The 18274-nt window shown below is 37.1% G+C and overlaps 1 protein-coding gene across 1 annotated transcript in view; it reads right to left on the bottom strand.

The window, feature by feature from the left end:
- Positions 1 to 14580, bottom strand: part of chrnb2 (cholinergic receptor, nicotinic, beta 2) — a 38367-nt gene extending 23787 nt beyond the window's left edge. Inside the window, exon 1 of the mRNA XM_087812292.1 lies at positions 14464 to 14580. Within this exon, the coding sequence (XP_087668418.1) occupies positions 14464 to 14533 (70 nt within the window). The 5' untranslated portion in view covers positions 14534 to 14580. The remainder of the gene's footprint in view (positions 1 to 14463) is intronic.
- Positions 14581 to 18274: the final 3694 nt, after the last annotated feature.

The following is an 18274-nucleotide window of genomic DNA, read 5'->3' as shown; positions in this document are numbered from 1 at the left end:
GTATGATCTGGAATCCTAATGGATTGGAATTCCAATCTCTACTATTAGGATCTGGAATCCTACTAGTACAGATTGGAATTCAATGATTCAGTCTATTTTCCCAAACATTTTGATGTAATCCAAATTTCCCCTTTTAGAATCGGAGATTGTCCCGGTAGAATTCCCATTTGTCCTAGGACAGATTGGAATTCCAATATTCAGATTCCAATAAACTAGTAGAGATTGGAATTGACTAGTAGAATCTGGAATCCTCCTAGTAGAGTTTGGAATTCACTGGTAGAATCTGGAATCATCCTCGGGCAGATTGGAATTCCAATATTCAGATTCCAATAAAGTAGTAGGATTTCAATCTCTCCTAGTAGAGATTGGAATTCACTAGTAGAATCTGGAATCCTCCTATTAGAGTTTGGAATTCACTGGTAGAATCTGGAATCATCCTCGGGCAGATGGAATTCCAATATTCAGATTCCAATAAAGTAGTAGGATTTCAATCTCTCCTAGTAGAGATTGGAATTCACTAGTAGAATCTGGAATCCTCCTAGTACAGTTTGGAATTCACTGGTAGAATCTGGAATCCTCCTAGTAGAGTTTGGAATTCACTAGTAGAATCTGGAATCCTCCTCGAACAGATTGGAATTCCAATATTCAGATCCCAATAAAGTAGTAGGATTCCAATCTCTCCTAGTAGGATTCCAGATCCTACTGGATTCCAATCTGTACTGTGACATATATATAAATAGATATACACACTAATACTTGATCTCATCGTATCAGAGTTTGGGTCAGCGCCTCCGTATGTAGTAGAACTCTGTCCGGCTAATGGTTAAGTGGCCGAGTGCTCGTAATCTTAGTCGTAGTTCTGGTTGTTTTCCGTCGCAAATATTGTAAAGTAAACGTGACAGGATGAATATTTCATCAGGGCTCCCCATTAGACCCGGAGCGAGGGAAGTTAGTTACACACTGGAGCAGAGACGACGCACAGAATTGATCGCCGCACTTTTCTTTCTTAATATACGCTTTTCTCCGTCGAATGTTTGCTCGTATACATCACGGGCCCGAGACGTAATCGTCCACAATCTGTCTTCTCCGCTCGTCGCGTTGTAATTTTTAAGGAGAATTATCGGAGCAGTTGCTGTTCCCGGATCGCTCGGAGGCCAGAGTCTGCACACGTAAATGTGGAGAAAATGAGGCCAAAGCGAGTGCTAAATTGAATTATCCTGCTAAGACTATTACAGTGATGATCTTTACTTTTACAGCTGACTCAAATGAGAATCGTTGGGAGGAAATTAGGGATCGTCTCGGCGCTCCTGCAAAGAGGCTTTTTGGCTGCAGCCGGGACCGTTAATGCTGAAATATCCTTCCATCGATAATGGACGGATCCATCGATTGGCTCAAAGAATTGGGATATTAGCATTGATTTTTATTCTTTTACAGTCGTGAAACCTCTGCAGCTCGACGACAAAAGTGACTGATCCAACAGAAGGTTTATAGATCGTATTATTAGCCGGTGCACCTCGCTTGACAGATAACATATGTTTATATAGGGATATCTTTTAAATAAACAATTAAAAATACATATTTATTATTTATTTTAAGCTCTTTCTCCAAATATTATCAAGCTACTTAACTGATTGGTAAGCATTTGTCTATATATATATATGCACACATTTACATAGTTACCTTGTTTAAAGTTTCTCATGCATTACTATATAAACATTGAACCATCAGATTTAAAAGCCACAAGAGTCACCTGGAGTTTTCACTTCCCACGAGCCAGGGGCCAACATTGTTGTAATATAATATACTATATATAATATATATAATGTGAACATAACTTTACTCTGCGACATTGGGGCAAAAAACAATCGCCTGAGATTTTATATTTAAACATATTTTATATTATATATATATATATCTGTATTGGATATATGACTATAATAAACATAACAATTGCAATTAAATGTATAATTTATTTTATTAATTGTAATAAAGCAGTTTTTATATCCAAGATATGCCCTTTAGTGATCACTTTTAAAGACCAACGTAGAATGTGAGGATTAAATTCTTTATTGAAATCAGGATTATTTGTCGTCTACTTTAGTTCGATCATGACTTCCTGGATGTTCCTCTGGGACTTTTCAACACAATACAATCATTTGCCACCATCGGCACTTAGACTATTAGATCTGGATCAAGATCATATTTCATATTTAATTCATGCAAAACATTCTCCATAAAAAACCTCAAACGACGCCTTCCAGGCCCATTTAACCTTTAAAGCAACAAGACTAATAACGGATATGTTTAGTTGAACTTTAAATACTGTGATATTTCCTTGGAGAACTGCAGCTCACACAGCTACAAGCTATGGTCAGCAACAAAGAGCAAACGTAGAGAGAGAGAGAGAATGGTACTGAAGGGTCTTCACGGCTGATACCTTCAAGAAGTTTTATAGGCTATAAAGAATTTACAATATATAGTAAATTGTTTTAATGAAAATGGTGATGAATAAAAAAAACGAGTTGAGATTCAGTTCCAGGATGTGTTTGTTTCCTGAGACATCTTTAGATTTGAGTCCTGAATTTGGAAAAGCTAGCAAAGACTGTCTGTCTGGATTAAACTTTAAAGTTTTGTAAAGCCTTTAGTCGGACAAATACTTTCTTCAACATTAAACCAAAACAGTCCAGCTTTTACACATCTTTGCAAAACCTTGTGGAATAGAATCACAGGCGTTAAGATTTTAAACCAATTTATATTCTACTTGACCTTGGTTGACGCAGTTGCAATTCTAAAGTTTGATACTAATATGTTAACTTGTAGCGACACTAACACTGTGATCTTCTTTGTCTGTCCGTCTGTTGGCAAAATAACTCAAAAACGAGTAACATATTTTTAAAAAGATCTAATCACAAAATTCCACTTTTGAACGTTTGAATACTGTTGCGAAAAGTAGCTTCAGTGTGAGTTCCACAACCTTCTTCCTCGCCTATTGTATGTGTTGTGCAACCAAGTTACAGAGTTGCTACTGCCACCTGCTGTCCCACTGAGCTCATTTATCCATGATGTTTCAAATGCTAAAAATATATTTAACTATATAGAAAAAATAAAATTTAAAAATCTCTAGTGGTGGACATGAGCTGCTTGGCGTAAGTCTGCACCTCATGAGCACCTTGCTAGTAGATAATTGAACATCTATATGAGTTTAAAGAAGTATTTTATTTTTATTATATGTTTTTATTGACAATAAGTTGGACATGACATCATATATATATTTTCATTTTCTTGTTCTTTTTGTATTTTCTTAACAATGAAAAAAATAAAGGAGAAAAAAATGATTATAAAAAACATTAAAAGATCAACATGTGTTCGTTGGAACTGAACGAGAAGCTCTTGTGATTTCACATGAAAGTGTTTTCTGCAAATACAAACGCTCTCAAATTGACTGATGCTCAGAAAGAATTGATTTTCCTAAAGTGTAGATTTCAGCCGGTACAACAAAAACGCATCACTCTGGCTCAGTCTGGGAACTTCTCTGCAAGATGAATAAATGTGGCAGCAGAACCTTGATTAAATACAGACTCTTGCTTTGAATGTTAACCTTGTGTGTATCCGATGGATAATAATGAATCCTCTCCAACAAATGTGTTTCTGTTCAGGTATTTCCTCATGAATTGTACGAGCTCATCTCTCACACACATGGGAAACAAACATGAAAAACTCATTATCGCTGATAAATAACTTTAATGTCTCGTCTTATTCTGTCTACAGTATATTTGATGACGATGTTTAATCAACCAGGAATCCTGAAAATCCTCGCTGGGCCAAAAGCAGCAGGTGTTGAGAGAAACAAGTACACTCAAATATTTCACCTACTGCATGCTTGACCACGCGGAACATGGTTTTCCAATTACTCTTATTCATGCTTGAAGGATTCCGTTCTGATTTGTATTATTCTGGAAGAATGTGAAAGAATGATAAAACAAAGTTTAATTTTGCTTAAAATTCTAGGGAAATATGACAAAAAAGGTTAAATTAAATATACACACAGGCAATGATACTCAAGATAAGTGGTGGCTCAATTGCAATCATTCATTTCCTGTACTGTAGAACCACAAGGATCAATATTGGTACCATTTGGGTTTTTTTTAATTGAAAAGAAAATCAATAAAATAATAGGGGAAATAGGGGAGTATATTGACAAGAATCCATACGTCACACAATACAGGAGAAACAATATGATATATTGTGATAATAGCAAGTAAGTAACAAGGATATATTTGTGGTATTGTCCAGTACTTGACTCTGGTGTTGCAGGATTTACAGACCACATGACTCTTGACGAAGTCGTTGCTGATTTCATTTGAAACCAAATTATATTTTAATATCAGCTATTAAAGCTGCTGGAATTGACTGTATCCTCTCGTCCTCAGTCGTCGCTACGATCTCACATGAGTTTATTGTAAATACTGCTGCCATTTAGCAGGCAGCAGTCATTAGCAAAGTTTAATTGCAACACAAAGATGAACAAATGTTAGTTGTTAATTGAAAGAAAATATATAATCATTTTATTTTGCACACAGTTTATTTAAAAACTAGGATAAAAACAAAATGTGATTTAAAAGCTATAATGAAAACGAATGAATGAATCGATACAGTGCTGTCAAATATCGATACAGGGAGGTAAATATTGCAATATTGCAGTATCAATAAACAAATTAACATGTTAATTAACATGTTAAAAAGTAGCCCTTTTAGCACTTCACAACCTAAAACAAAGTATGCTAGTTTTCTGAATACTATTGTAGATAATGTCATCCATGTAATGAAAAACCCTCTGTGCTAAAAGTGTTTGTCTCCATTCTCTTTATGGCTTAAACATGTTGAGGAAATGGTTAATTTTACCATTAACGTGTAAAATGTTCCGCTCTCCTCTCTGTTCCACGATCAGATAAAACTACTCTCCGTAAGTGAAGCTGAAAAAAGAAACGGACAAAATTAAAACTCTTATGAATGTTTCTTATCTGCCTCTTCTTCAGCAGCGCTTAAGTTCCCATTAAACCTCTGCTCTCCCTCGGCTTCTGTTAACTCTCCGGGGCTGGTCAGCACACACACACACACACACACACACACACTAACACACACACTCACATGCACGCACACACAATCACACACACACTCACACTCACACATGAGGAGACACGGCTTCCACAGACTCACATCTGGCTTCGGCGACTTTGCACTTGCTACCACAGATACGTCTCTATCTGCAGATCTGATCTGTGATCAGGCATCGGTCCAAAGAGACAGGAAGAGAATAAAGAGAGAAAGTGACAAAAGAAGGAGAAGATAGACAAGCTTTTTTTTTTTTTTTTTGGAGCGACGGCTGATGTGCTGCAGAGATCAACGGTCTGGAACGCTGCCGCAGTACAGTGATGACAGACTAACTGAGCAGTACTTTGAAAGACAAATGACGACTGGAACGAGCACTCGTTTGGATTCATTTTGTTGCAACACAATGAAAAAACAGATTATAATGTAACATTTATTTTTATTTGGAGCTTTACTGGCCTTGCTTTAATAATAATAATTGAACATGTGACAGTTAAATACAGTTGCATTATTTCAAAACCACAAGGCGATAGATTTGCCAAGAATTTAGCTAATCTGTTCGTACAGGGAGTCGTGGAATAATACAACAGAGATTCGTAGAATAATACTACAGAGTTTCTTTGAGAAATACCATGGAGAGAAGCGGAATAATACTACAGAGATTTACGGAATAATACTACAGAGATTCATGGAAAAATACTACAGAGATTCACAGAATAATACTACAGAGATTTGCGGAATAATACTATGGAGATTCGCGGAATAATACTACAGAGATTCGCGAAACATTAAGGAGATTAAAGGAATATTACTACGGAGAGTCTTGGAATAATACTACAGAGAGTCGTGGAATGATACTACAGAGTGTCACAGAATAATACTACAGAGAGTCGTGGAATGATACTACAGAGTGTTGCAGAATAATACTACAGAGCGCCACGGAATAATACTACAGAGTGATTGAAATAACAAAACATTTGTAGTGGAATAATACTACAGAGATTTGCGGAATCATACTATGGAGATTCGCGGAATAATACTACAGAGATTCGCGAAATATTACGGAGATTAAAGGAATATTACTACGGAGAGTCTTGGAATAATACTACAGAGAGTCGTGGAATGATACTACAGAGTGTTGCAGAATAATACTACAGAGCGCCACGGAATAATACTACAGAGTGATTGAAATAACAAAACATTTGTAGTGGAATTGTACTACAGAGAGTCGCGGAAGGATACTTCATAAAGCTGCGAAATAATACTACAGAAAGTCGCGGAATAATACTACGGAGACCGGCAACCCTCGACTTAACTTGCAGAATAGTACAGCAGAGACTTGTGGAATAGTACTATGGAGCTGCGTGGAATAAAACTATGGATTTTAAGATAGTTTTAAGTATAGTCCAAAAATAAGATTATTGAAGTTGTGCATTAAGTCTGTGATTTATGTTATGTTGCCTATAATTTTGTCCCTACTTGAAGTAGGTCTACAAGAATAAATGTGCATCTAATAACTAGTGGAAGGGCTTTGCCGTAATGGGATTACACTGCAATGCTGACACTCCTCATATATATAGATATAAATATATATTTATTTATATATATGTAGAAATCTTTTAAGAGCGTACACTCTTCAGTAGGGACGGACATGTATTTTCAAAGCGTCTGAAACAAACTTTCCGAACCCTCCGAGGATGAGTCGGCGGCTCGCACGGCTCTGTATCCAGTAACCCCGGCAGCAGGTCGGCACCACAGACCCGTTCATTATGCATGGCCTGCTGAGGGGAAACGACAGGAGACGTCCACAACAACAGGACGGCCACGTCCTCGCAGCACAGAGGACAGGTGGTTCGTCGTCCTTGAGCCTCCTTGTGCACCACCACCACCACCACCACCCAGAATGCATTTGTGCACGACTCTTACATAAGGAAGTATTTTCGACGCTCCGGAGGTGTGCGTTCTCCTGGTGCAGTCCTGCTGTCTGTCCGTGTGAAATCTGCTGCACAAGCGCTCGTGTTTGAATGCTCCACCGCCGCATTATTATAACTAGCTTTTTTGTTGTTTGTTTCCACAGCTGTTAGACAACGGCGTGCCGTCGTGTCGAACTCGTGAAGTATAATCACAAGGAAGTGCTGCAGGTTAGAGAGTGTGTGCGAGAGGCTCCATGTGTTCCGAGTGCGTTCATCTCCGAGCATGTGTTTGTGTGCGTTCGCTGTCTCCGAGGATGGTGCTAATCAGATTTTCTCCCTGAAGGGATGAAATGACTCATTAGAACTCAGCTGCTCTTTAATGTGATATTTCATGTTGGTAGCATTTCCGCCCAGAGTGCGCCACAGTTTGAACTCTGGAATCAACACTGACCCCTCGGCTGCAGGCGCTAACATTTAAAGCCACATGAGCGGCTCCTGCCTGCTTTATTCTCTTGTTTATTCCACCCAATACTTGATCATTTAAGTTCTGCAGTTTTGTAGGGTTGTGTTGTATCATGATTTGTTTTAATTGTTCACGATATGATACTACACAATATTCATTAGCATATATAGCATATAGCAGTTTTCTTTTGTGGCTTTTGTTTCAATAAAGTGTGTATAAAATAAAATTGCTGTGGATTACTTAAGGTACATGTATGAACGCATTCAAAACTTTATAAATGGATTTTCTTTTTAAACAAAATAATGAAAATTAAATTCGTTTTTTAGGCTACCGTCTGTAACCAAAACAATAGTGCGATATATAATGGGGCAGGGTTTTACAAAAAGACAAAATATTAACGTACCAAACATTCAGTCTATCTTATCTTGGATATTTTAGGATTAAAAAAAACATGTTATTGTTTTGGAAAACAACCGGTTCACAAACACAAACAGTAGGGTTGTATTATATCATGATATGTTTTCATTTTTCACAATACTACACAATATTCAACAGCACTTTTTGTTTTTATCTTTTGAATCATATATTCTTTGCATATTTCTTTTGTGGCTTTTGTTTCAATAAAGTCTGTATACAATAATTCATATATATATTTATATATTTATATATTCATATTAAATTGTTATTATTTATTATTAACATGCAAATATTAACAGAGTTTGATCATTTTTGTGTAGCAGTAAATCTTCCCGCTGCAAGCAGTCATTACATCCTCTGGAATTAAAGAAATGATAAAATCCTTTGAGATGACTGAGGACGAGAGGATACAGTGGGCTACAGCAGATTTTAAAGCTGATGCTTGGACCTTTTGGTTTCAAAGAAAATAAAGGAAGATAAGAGTCATATGGTCTGTAAATTCCGCAACACCAGAGTCAAGTACTCGACAATACTACAAATATACACTTGTTACTACAGTTACACGACATATCGTATCGTTGGCCCTGTATCGTGACGCCACAGACCAATTGAGGGACAATATTTTGTAGCCGCTTACATAGAAGTTCAGTGTTAGCGTCGCACCTGACCTTAGCTTTCATTAATTCTTAATCTGTCAGACTTCAAAAATTACTTGTCAAGTTAGCGAACAAAAATTTGCTAAACTAGTAACTCGTTTGGTCGAAAACGTCTGGAGCAGTTATTCTCATTTGGTGGATCAGGACCTGAAAGTAGGTCGAGAAGCTGCTCTCAGTAGGTCATCTGCGTTACCCTGGGCAAACAAACATCTGCTTTTATTTTCATTAAAATGAAGCATGAGGTGATTTTTCATGTTTTTCTAAGCCCCGATTTTTTTAAATTGGCTTCTCATTTAGGGTGAAGATACATCCCAAAAGACCAGTCGAGAACCTCTGATCTAGTAGAAGTCAGAGCAAAACCTTTCATATAAAAGCTTGTACACACATAATACAGTAGATACAGTATTAATAAGATACAGATGATTCACAAACAAGTACAAAAAATACAAATAACTACATTATAAAGATTTATTTTTGCAATTGCAATATATTAGGTTTCTTCTAAAAATCCTCAAGTCAAAAGATGGACGGTTTTTAAAACATAAGTATGAGCAGGAAATGAAAATACGACATGATATCGATGATACATTTGATTTCAAAGAGAAAACACAAACAAGACTACTCAAGATCTCAAAGGAGGTAGAGAAACGACGGTACTGAATAGTCTAATTCAATCCCCTGTCTTCGTATCCTTGGTTAAACGGAGGTGTCAAACTCCATCCAAAATTTAAACCTGAGCGTGAGACCAAGTCCAGAAAGGCTCCCAGAGACCTGGCAACACAAGCAGGGATAGTAACAGTTTCCTTGTGATCACGATGTGTAAACATTATCGCACTCAAAGAAGCAATGAACTCAACTTTTCCATTAAAGGTTGAGTCAGTTCAAGTTTTTAATTGTTGCCATTCACCCCTATATGAAGGCAGTCTGCTGCCTTGGGTGGTCAGTTGGCAATGCATGATGGGAGTTCTTGACAAAAACATCAAGCGATTTAGATGTTCTTTTACAGTTTGATGACCAGCAACGTGACACTATGAAAGTCATGAAACGTGAATTTGTGAAAGGAAGGAATAGATATTTTACAGTAAAATGTAAGTTACAGTATTTTCTGGTCCAGATCAATGATCCACGAAAGAGGGAAACCTTTCAAATGAGTTAATAAAGGCGACATAATATCTACATTTCTTACACATAAGTAGATTAAACCATGGATTGTCTAGACGTACATGGAGAGAATCAATCCCATATCAGCTGAGCAATAATCTATTTCTATTTTTGAATATAAGATGTTTTTCTCAGTAGCACCTTTGGTTATTTTGTGTGTAAAAATAAATAAACAAAAGCAATCTAGAAACTCTAACCTCAATCTCAGATCAACCCCCCCTGGCTGTGCTTGAACCAATGACCCTGTGGCTTCAAAACGGATCTATTATCAGATAATTATAAAGAGTTTGACTGCACAACATTTCGAAACTTAAGCAAAAGTACGTCACAGACGAATCTTTTGGTAAAAAAACCCATCATTGATTAATCCAGACTCATGACCGGCACAAATAAGGGTATGTCTGTGTTGACATATGTAATGATAATAACACAAACAGCTCATAAGAGTTTAATTTAAGTGATGTTTTTTGGATGATAATAAAAATGCGTTACGTTCTTACATCAATAGCTATGAAATAGTAGTGACAAAAATAGCTTTATGGCATTAAAAGTTATGTTTCCTGTCTTGATTGTGTAACAATTGTATTTCTTAAGACAAATCTGTTGCTTTGAAATACATGATTTTATAGAGAGAACTGAACCCTAAATTATTAGGATTATCAAGTTATAAGTAAGTATTTTATTTCTTATTTATACTTCCCTTTATCCAATGGAAATGATCATAATCAGAAGTATTTTATAAAGATACATCTCTTCTCTAGTTTAGCCATTTTCGTGTACGATTATGATGGAAGTATTAACTTTTCTTTCCTATTTCGTGCCAAGTCGAGATTAGAATGTTACAATTGTAAGCTTATTTACACGAGGTTGTTAGCCATAAATGTGTCTTTAATGCTGTCAGACGGTGACACTGAAATACAGAGTGGGCTAAACGGAGGCTTTTAGAAAGATATTATTTTCACCCTTTAATAGACTTGATTGCAAATTCCCCTGCTTGTAAAATAAATCACACGATTATTAAATCAGCTGCCAATTCAGGGAAATGGTGACACAGCAGTTTTATAGAAAGCCGGTTTCCCCGGCGTTTCCTCAACACTTTTGTTCGCTTAAAAAAAAGCAATCTATAGCTGGTGGAGGGATTGTGGTCCCAAACTAAATAAAACAATACATTTTAAAGTTAGTTTGCTTGTGTGTCTGGACCTGAAGTGATAGATTATTTTAGTTCACGATTTGCGCTGACACGGCAATATATTTGATCGCAAAACTCTCCGATAATAGAATCTCCTCCAATTCGCCGATGAGTTTCGCGCTCACGCTAACCGTCCCTGAGTGGAAATCAACACCCAATTAGAGACAATTTACTGAAGTCAAATATGGCCCTAATAGCATCAACACTTCACCAGTCAATGCCGGCTCACCATGGAAACAGAGGGGTGAAAAAAAAAAAGAGTGTGTTCTAGAAGCGTTTCCTTGTACTGCAGGATGATACGTCAGACGTCCTTGATGACAGGATACAGAAGAAGCTGCTTCTCATTAACCTGCCCACTCAAAACGCAGACCTCCGTGTTAATGAGGGAGTGAACGGGAGAAAAAAAGGGGGTGAGGGTGAGTCACCGTTGGTCTGGGTGAGAGTGTTTAGATGGAGACTGACAATACTGGGTAGGGTAATGGTAACCCTACCCATGATGGACGGCAATCTAGGGGGGTTTATTTTGATTAAAGGTCATTCATACGAAACGTGACACAAATGCAGTTTAATCCGAGAATATAAAGCTGATTCACAGCAACCGCTTGTTCATCAACGCAAACAATATAGCCCTCAAAATAATTCTTAAAGAGCTGATGATAGGAAGCAATTGTACCCTTAGAAATTTTGGAAACGTCTCCTGAATTACAAATCACAAATCATGATGCTTCACCAGCCCATCACTATACTACCGGTCTGTATCGCTTGTTATTCTTTGAGCTTCTGCTACAAACAGTCTCACAATATAGACTTATTTAAGATGGACGTTACAGAACAATATAGACTTGTTTAAGATGGACGTTACAGAACAAGATAGACATATTTAAGATGGACGTTACAGAACAATATAGACTTGTTTAAGATGGACGTTACAGAACAAGATAGACATATTTAAGATGGACGTTACAGAACAATATAGACATATTTAAGATGGACGTTACAAAACAATATAGACTTGTTTAAGATGGACGTTACAGAACAAGATAGACATATTTAAGATGGACGTTACAGAAGAATATAGACATATTTAAGATGGACGTTACAAAACAATATAGACTTGTTTAAGATGGACATTAGAAAACAATAAATACTGATTTAAGATGGTCGTTACAGAACAATATAGACTTGTTTAAGATGGACGTTACAGAACAAGATAGACATATTTAAAATGGACGTTACAGAACAATATAGACATATTTAAGATGGACGTTACAAAACAATATAGACTTGTTTAAGATGGACGTTACAGAACAAGATAGACATATTTAAGATGGACATTACAAAACAATATAGACTTGTTTAAGATGGACATTAGAAAACAATAAATACTGATTTAAGATGGTCGTTACAGAACAATATAGACTTATTTAAGATGGACGTTACAGAACAATATAGACTTGTTTAAGATGGACGTTACAGAACAATATAGACTTGTTTAAGATTGATGTTACAGAACAATATAGACTTATTTAAGATGGACGTTGCAGAACAAGATAGACATATTTAAGATGGACGTTACAAAACAATATAGACTTGTTTAAGATGAACGTTAGAAAACAATATATACTGATTTAAGATGGTCGTTACAGAACAATATAGACTTATTTAAGATGGACATTACAGAACAATATAGACTTGTTTAAGATGGACGTTACAGAACAAGATAGACATATTTAAGATGGACGTTACAAAACAATATAGACTTGTTTAAGATGGACGGCAGAAAACAATGTATACTGATTTAAGATGGTCGTTACAGAACAATATAGACTTATTTAAGATGGACATTACAGAACAATATAGACTTGTTTAAGATGGATGTTACAGAACAATGTAGACTTACTTATTTCAAATGGACGTTACAGAACAATATAGACTTATTTAAGAAGGATTTTACAGAACAACACCGACTTATTTAAGATAGACATTACAGAACAATATAGACTTATTTAAGATGGACGTCACAGACAAGCACCACAGAGGTATTTGGATGTTTTTTCAAGTGCGTCATCTTGGACGAAGGTGAAGACGAAGACACCTGAGCACTAGTCGCTGCGTTCAAATGGACATCTTTGCCTATATCACTAAAAGGGATTTTATAAAATAAAATAATCCCAACCCTGAGGGGACATGAGGGTGAGAAGAAAATGAGGGAATTATGGCTAAACTATCCATTTTCACTGCAGTAAATCCCCTTTTTCACAGTAGTAAGTCAGTCAGCATCTTCCTAGGAGACATCAGCCATCTTTCATTGTACATGCTTTAAATAAATTCATATGCGCAGTGATCACACGTTTGTAGGAAGTGATGCAGAAGCCTGAAGGCGACAGAATATCGATGCTCGTTCCATGAACCAATAAGTGCCAAGAGCATTGAACCGTTCAATCCACCCTTCACTGACCAATATTCATCCGGACAAACTAGCTTGTGCAGTATGAGCTTTACTTTTTATTGTGTGTGTACATATATTCTGTATTGTTACCTCACCTAAGAATGCGTTCTATCTCAACAAGTCAAAAAAGTATTTTTTTATTTAAATTTTAATACTGGAACAAGGGATAAGTTTTGGGTCATGACTGCGAACCTGCTGTCCCATCAAGCTCTTGATACCAGTTCTATTTCAAATGCTAAAAAAGGTATGACATTACTTAACCAAAAGCTTAGAAATACTTCATTTACTGCAGGAAGATCTTAAAATCTAGATAGGAATATATATTTAAATAAAATAGATTTGAAATCTGTTTAAATTATGGCGAATTGGTTAATAATGAGTTGCATATAGAAATGTTGCATATAGTAAAAGTTTTTCATATTATAAAAAAACTCCAGGGACCTCTTCACACAATAGATACGTAGAAGTATTCAACTTAAATGGAACAAAATGCACAAAAACGACAACAAAATCCTCAAATTTCAGTCCCATACATTGAAAAATAGCAACAATATAAACCTTTTAAATAACTGGGAAGGTGCTACGATTTTCTTTCAGTAAAACAATCGTCAAAAGAAAGTTAAAAAGTGACAGAGACGACAGTAGATAAAAGGAGCTTCAGGCGGCGGTGACATTATGGCACTATTTTAAGCCATCGTGTTTAACCATTTACAGCATTTTAAATGTTTAATATCTGAAAGATTCAAAGAATCTACACTGTAGACATACATTAGAAATATACATTTTTTTTATTATAGAAAAATACTCCCTGTACCTGAGAGGGAGAGGAAACATCAAACGCCTGAATAATAATTCGTGTTATTTTTTGTTACACAACACCTCAGAGTGAAGTGAGCTCCAATCTCAGTGACAATACGAGCATCTTTTTTTTGTTGTTGTCTTTCTCCAAACGAATCTATTGTTCCGAATAGACCTTCTCACTCCTCCAACCTGCCTTTCTGCGTGATGTTTGTTGTTCTTTTTCTTGTCGTAAAAAGGTGTTGTTTTTTTTCTCGCAGACGCGCATCGACGGAGCCATATTACCGGACACACAAAACTTAACTCACCCCCGACAATGGCGAGCATCAGCATCAGCAGCATCAGCACCAGCGGCGGCGGCGACCGACCGTCCATCATCCTTTTTCGTCCTGAGCGCTTGGAGCCCCTTCCGTGAAGGTGTTTCACCGGGAGGGAGAGGCCACCTCACCCGCAGTGCACCTTCCTCCTCCTCCTCCTCCTCCTCCTCCTCCTCGCAACCTTCACTCTCCACCTGCCATGCTGACGTCACGGCTCGCGGGTCGCTCTAGGGGGGGCGGGTGGGGGGGGGAGAGAGATACCGTGGGTAGTCGGAGCCGGATCCAGGTGAGTCGAGCCCGGGGTCGAGAAGCTGCTGATGTCCGCGCTTGAGCACCGAGGAGACGAAGGGAAAAGGATGGGCGGGTGAGTTTAAAAAGGGGGGAGGGAGGGAGGGAGGGAGGGAGAGATGCCAACGCAGTCGCATGTAAAATTCATGACTCCCGGGCACGTTCAGGGTGTTGATGGCGCTCAGGAGTCACTGCAAGGATGATGACCCCCCAGTCCAACATGGAGGGTTTTTTGTTTTATTTAAATCTCTCGATCTGTGTCACCAACACACATATAAATACATATCTATATATATATAATTTAAGTCTTGGATATGAATCTACAGATGCCTTGTGCCAAAACAAACTCGTAAAAAAAAAAAAAAGTGCTTTATAGTTATTAGATGAATCAACTGTTGATCTGTTTTTAGAGGAGGGAACAGGTGGGAACTGGAGGAGCCAGCAGTCCGAGGTGTTGCACTCTGGGGGATTTTTTTTACCACTTCAGAAGAGATTTATTACCAGTGAAAAAATAAGATCATTTAAAAACAATGATTTGATAGAAGGACATTCTTGAATATCCTTTAGTCTTAATATGATTTATATTATTGAATTCTTAAAAAAAATGTAATAAGGATTTCTAAAGGGTAAAAATAGATGTTTTATCTATTTCAAAATCAAATATATGAAACACATAAAATGGTATTATTCCATAACGTATGATTTGTTTAATTTAATATAAATTCCGTTCTCAAAAGGTGATAAAAGTGGTTGTTAAAATTGTTATAGGCATTGTTATTTTCAAACATTTCTATATGATCCATTTTATAAAGTAATATTTTGACCTCATGGGGGCCACGTAGATGAAATCAAGGGGCCACATTTAGCCCCCAGTCCAAAACGGTTCACCCAGATTAATCGCATGTAGATTTATTTTTTATTCTTGAAGTTAATGGCGGGCGGGACTAGATAAACTTCAAGATTCTCCCGTTGTTTTCCCTTTTCGGGACATGCATGTAATATGTGAACTATGATGTGAACCAGACTGTCTTGCCCGAAATAAACCATTCATTCATTTCGATTGACCACTTTAAAAAGGTCGCTTTTCATTGCACATGAACGGATTCAAGAAAAAATATGGTTTCAACTATGAAATATAAAATTCAGGAAACTCCAAGAAGGAAAAGTGATTTGACACAAGGGGTTATGTTCAGGAAAAAGGCAGCAGAAAGAGCTATAAATAAACCTTTTTCAAAAGGATGCCGCAGAATTTAAGGCTGGTGAACTTTCTGACGACTCTACAGGTGGTCTGTGCTCTACTTCCTCCCTCGCTTGCCTACTGTACTTGTTGCGACACAAATAGAAAACCTGCATCTACACTGATACATATATTAGCCTTTAATTAGTCTCTGTTAATAATGTATAAAATAAACAAGTAAAGATGAATAGAATAAACATGATGATAAATTAACTTGTATTAATGTGGGTTTTTTTCCATTCCATTCCAGTAAGTAACAGTTTTTTTTTAAATATATTATTGTAACAATATTGTATCCTTTTTTTTAAAGTAATTATATGTAACAGTTTATGTTATTTTAATGACTTATCGTGTCAGGAAGAAAAATAAGAAAGAAAAAGGTTTTTGCCACTGAATTACTTATTTGACAACCCTCAATCAATTAAGTAATTAATTGCAATTCAAGTTAATTTAATTTATCAATTAATAAATCATTTGATGTAATGTAGAAGTTTAGTTGTTTTTTTCCTTGTAATAACTATGTGAAAAAATCAGTATCTCCAACTCTTGACAATCTCTTTTAAAATAAAATCTTCACAACCTTTTTTCAAGTTTCATTTCTTTGAGTCTTCAAGTTGATCGACAGCAGATTTGAAGATTACTCTGCAGAAAACTGACCAGAAACTGTTTCCTTCAACTGAGAAAAATCTCTAAATTTAGGAAAATTATGTCACAACACGATCTGGAGTTTATAATCCATGCGTTTGTTTCTTCTCGTTTGGACTATTGTAACAGTTTACTTTGGTGTCTAAACGAAAAAGAAGGATCTGTCTCGCCTGCAGTTAATACAAAACTCTGCCGCGAGAATTCTGACCTGCTCTAGTAGAAGAACTCACATTTCTCCGATCCTTAAAACTCTTCACTGGCTTCCAGTTTCTTTCAGGATCAATTTTAAAATTCTGGTTCTTACTTTCAGATCTATTCATGGTCAGGCTCCTCCTTACTGATCCAGCCTTACACCCCAGCTCGGGCTCTTAGGTCTGTGGATCAGAATCTACTGATGGTTCCTAAACACGGTTCAGGACCAGAGGAGAGAAATCCTTCCAGACTGTTGCTCCAAAGCTTTGAAACAATCTTCCTCTTTCTCTGTGTTTGATGATCTACTGACTCCTTCAAGAAACATCTTAAGACATTCTTATTTGTTCAGGCTTTTCCTTGTTTTTCTGGAACTCCTGTGTTCGTCTCTATGTTGTCTTAGCCTTTTATAATATAGTATGTATAGTTTTAACTGTGTATTGTTTTTATGGTTCAAGTGCTTTGTAAGCCTGGTCTCTGGAGAAGTAAAAGGAACCAACAGGAGTGCGTCTGCAGTGACATAACAAAATAGCTGTGACATAAAAAGTCTGTTCACCAATTAACCGAGTCAACCTGTGCTGCCGCTGAAGTGCAAACCTGCAGCATCCTGGACCAGAACTATTCAATATTCATGACCCAATGATGCTCCTCTTCACATATTAATAGATCAGACGGACGGGTGAAACCAGTACTTTTTTGCCTGAATAATTAAACCCTCATTTTGTAGCAGAATCCTGGTACATTTTACCCTGATTTCCATGCATGACTAGGACTCTCTAATGACTACTTTTAAAAATGTCTAAATCTGTAACCGGAGCCGTGAAATTCATTTTATTGACAAAGGGGGGATTAACATCCGTGTTTAAAAAAAAAAATCACAGTTTTGTCGGTTAGTAATAATTCTACTTAGCGGCCAGATATTGGACACAGAAATAGAAAAGAAGGGAAACACATTCAGGTTACGACGAACACTCTCTTCCAAGGTCTGATTCCAAAAACCTGTAATCGATTTGCATGACGGAGGGAAAAAAGGGAATGCAGAAAACAAAAAAGGAGGTACAGGTCACAGGGGGGGGGGAAGTCTGAGCGAGGGGTAAACAAAGTCAAAGGGAGGAGGAGGAGGAGGATGTCGTGGTGTGAAAAAAAATGATGTTTTTATTTTGTCTATTTCGGTCTCACATGCTGCGGCAGTTTTTCGACACGCACACATGACTAAAAGTGAGCACATGCCGGGGAAGTCTCATGCTATCTTTATACCTTCGTCCTCCCTCTGTACATCCCTCTCTCCCTCCCTGGCTCTGCTCTGCAGTGAATGAGCTGACCTGACAGTGCTCCTCCTCTGCACTGAGTGCTGCGAGTCTCTCTCTGAATTATTTAAAAGCTGGGACCCCCACAAGTGCTTGTCTTCCCCTAACACCCCCTCACGCTCCCGCCCTCCTTCCA

The sequence above is a fragment of the Callionymus lyra genome, chromosome 17, assembly GCF_982586985.1.
Source record: "Callionymus lyra chromosome 17, fCalLyr1.hap1.1, whole genome shotgun sequence".
NCBI classification, from domain to species: domain Eukaryota; kingdom Metazoa; phylum Chordata; class Actinopteri; order Syngnathiformes; family Callionymidae; genus Callionymus; species Callionymus lyra.
This window is presented reverse-complemented; position numbering and strand designations above follow the sequence as displayed.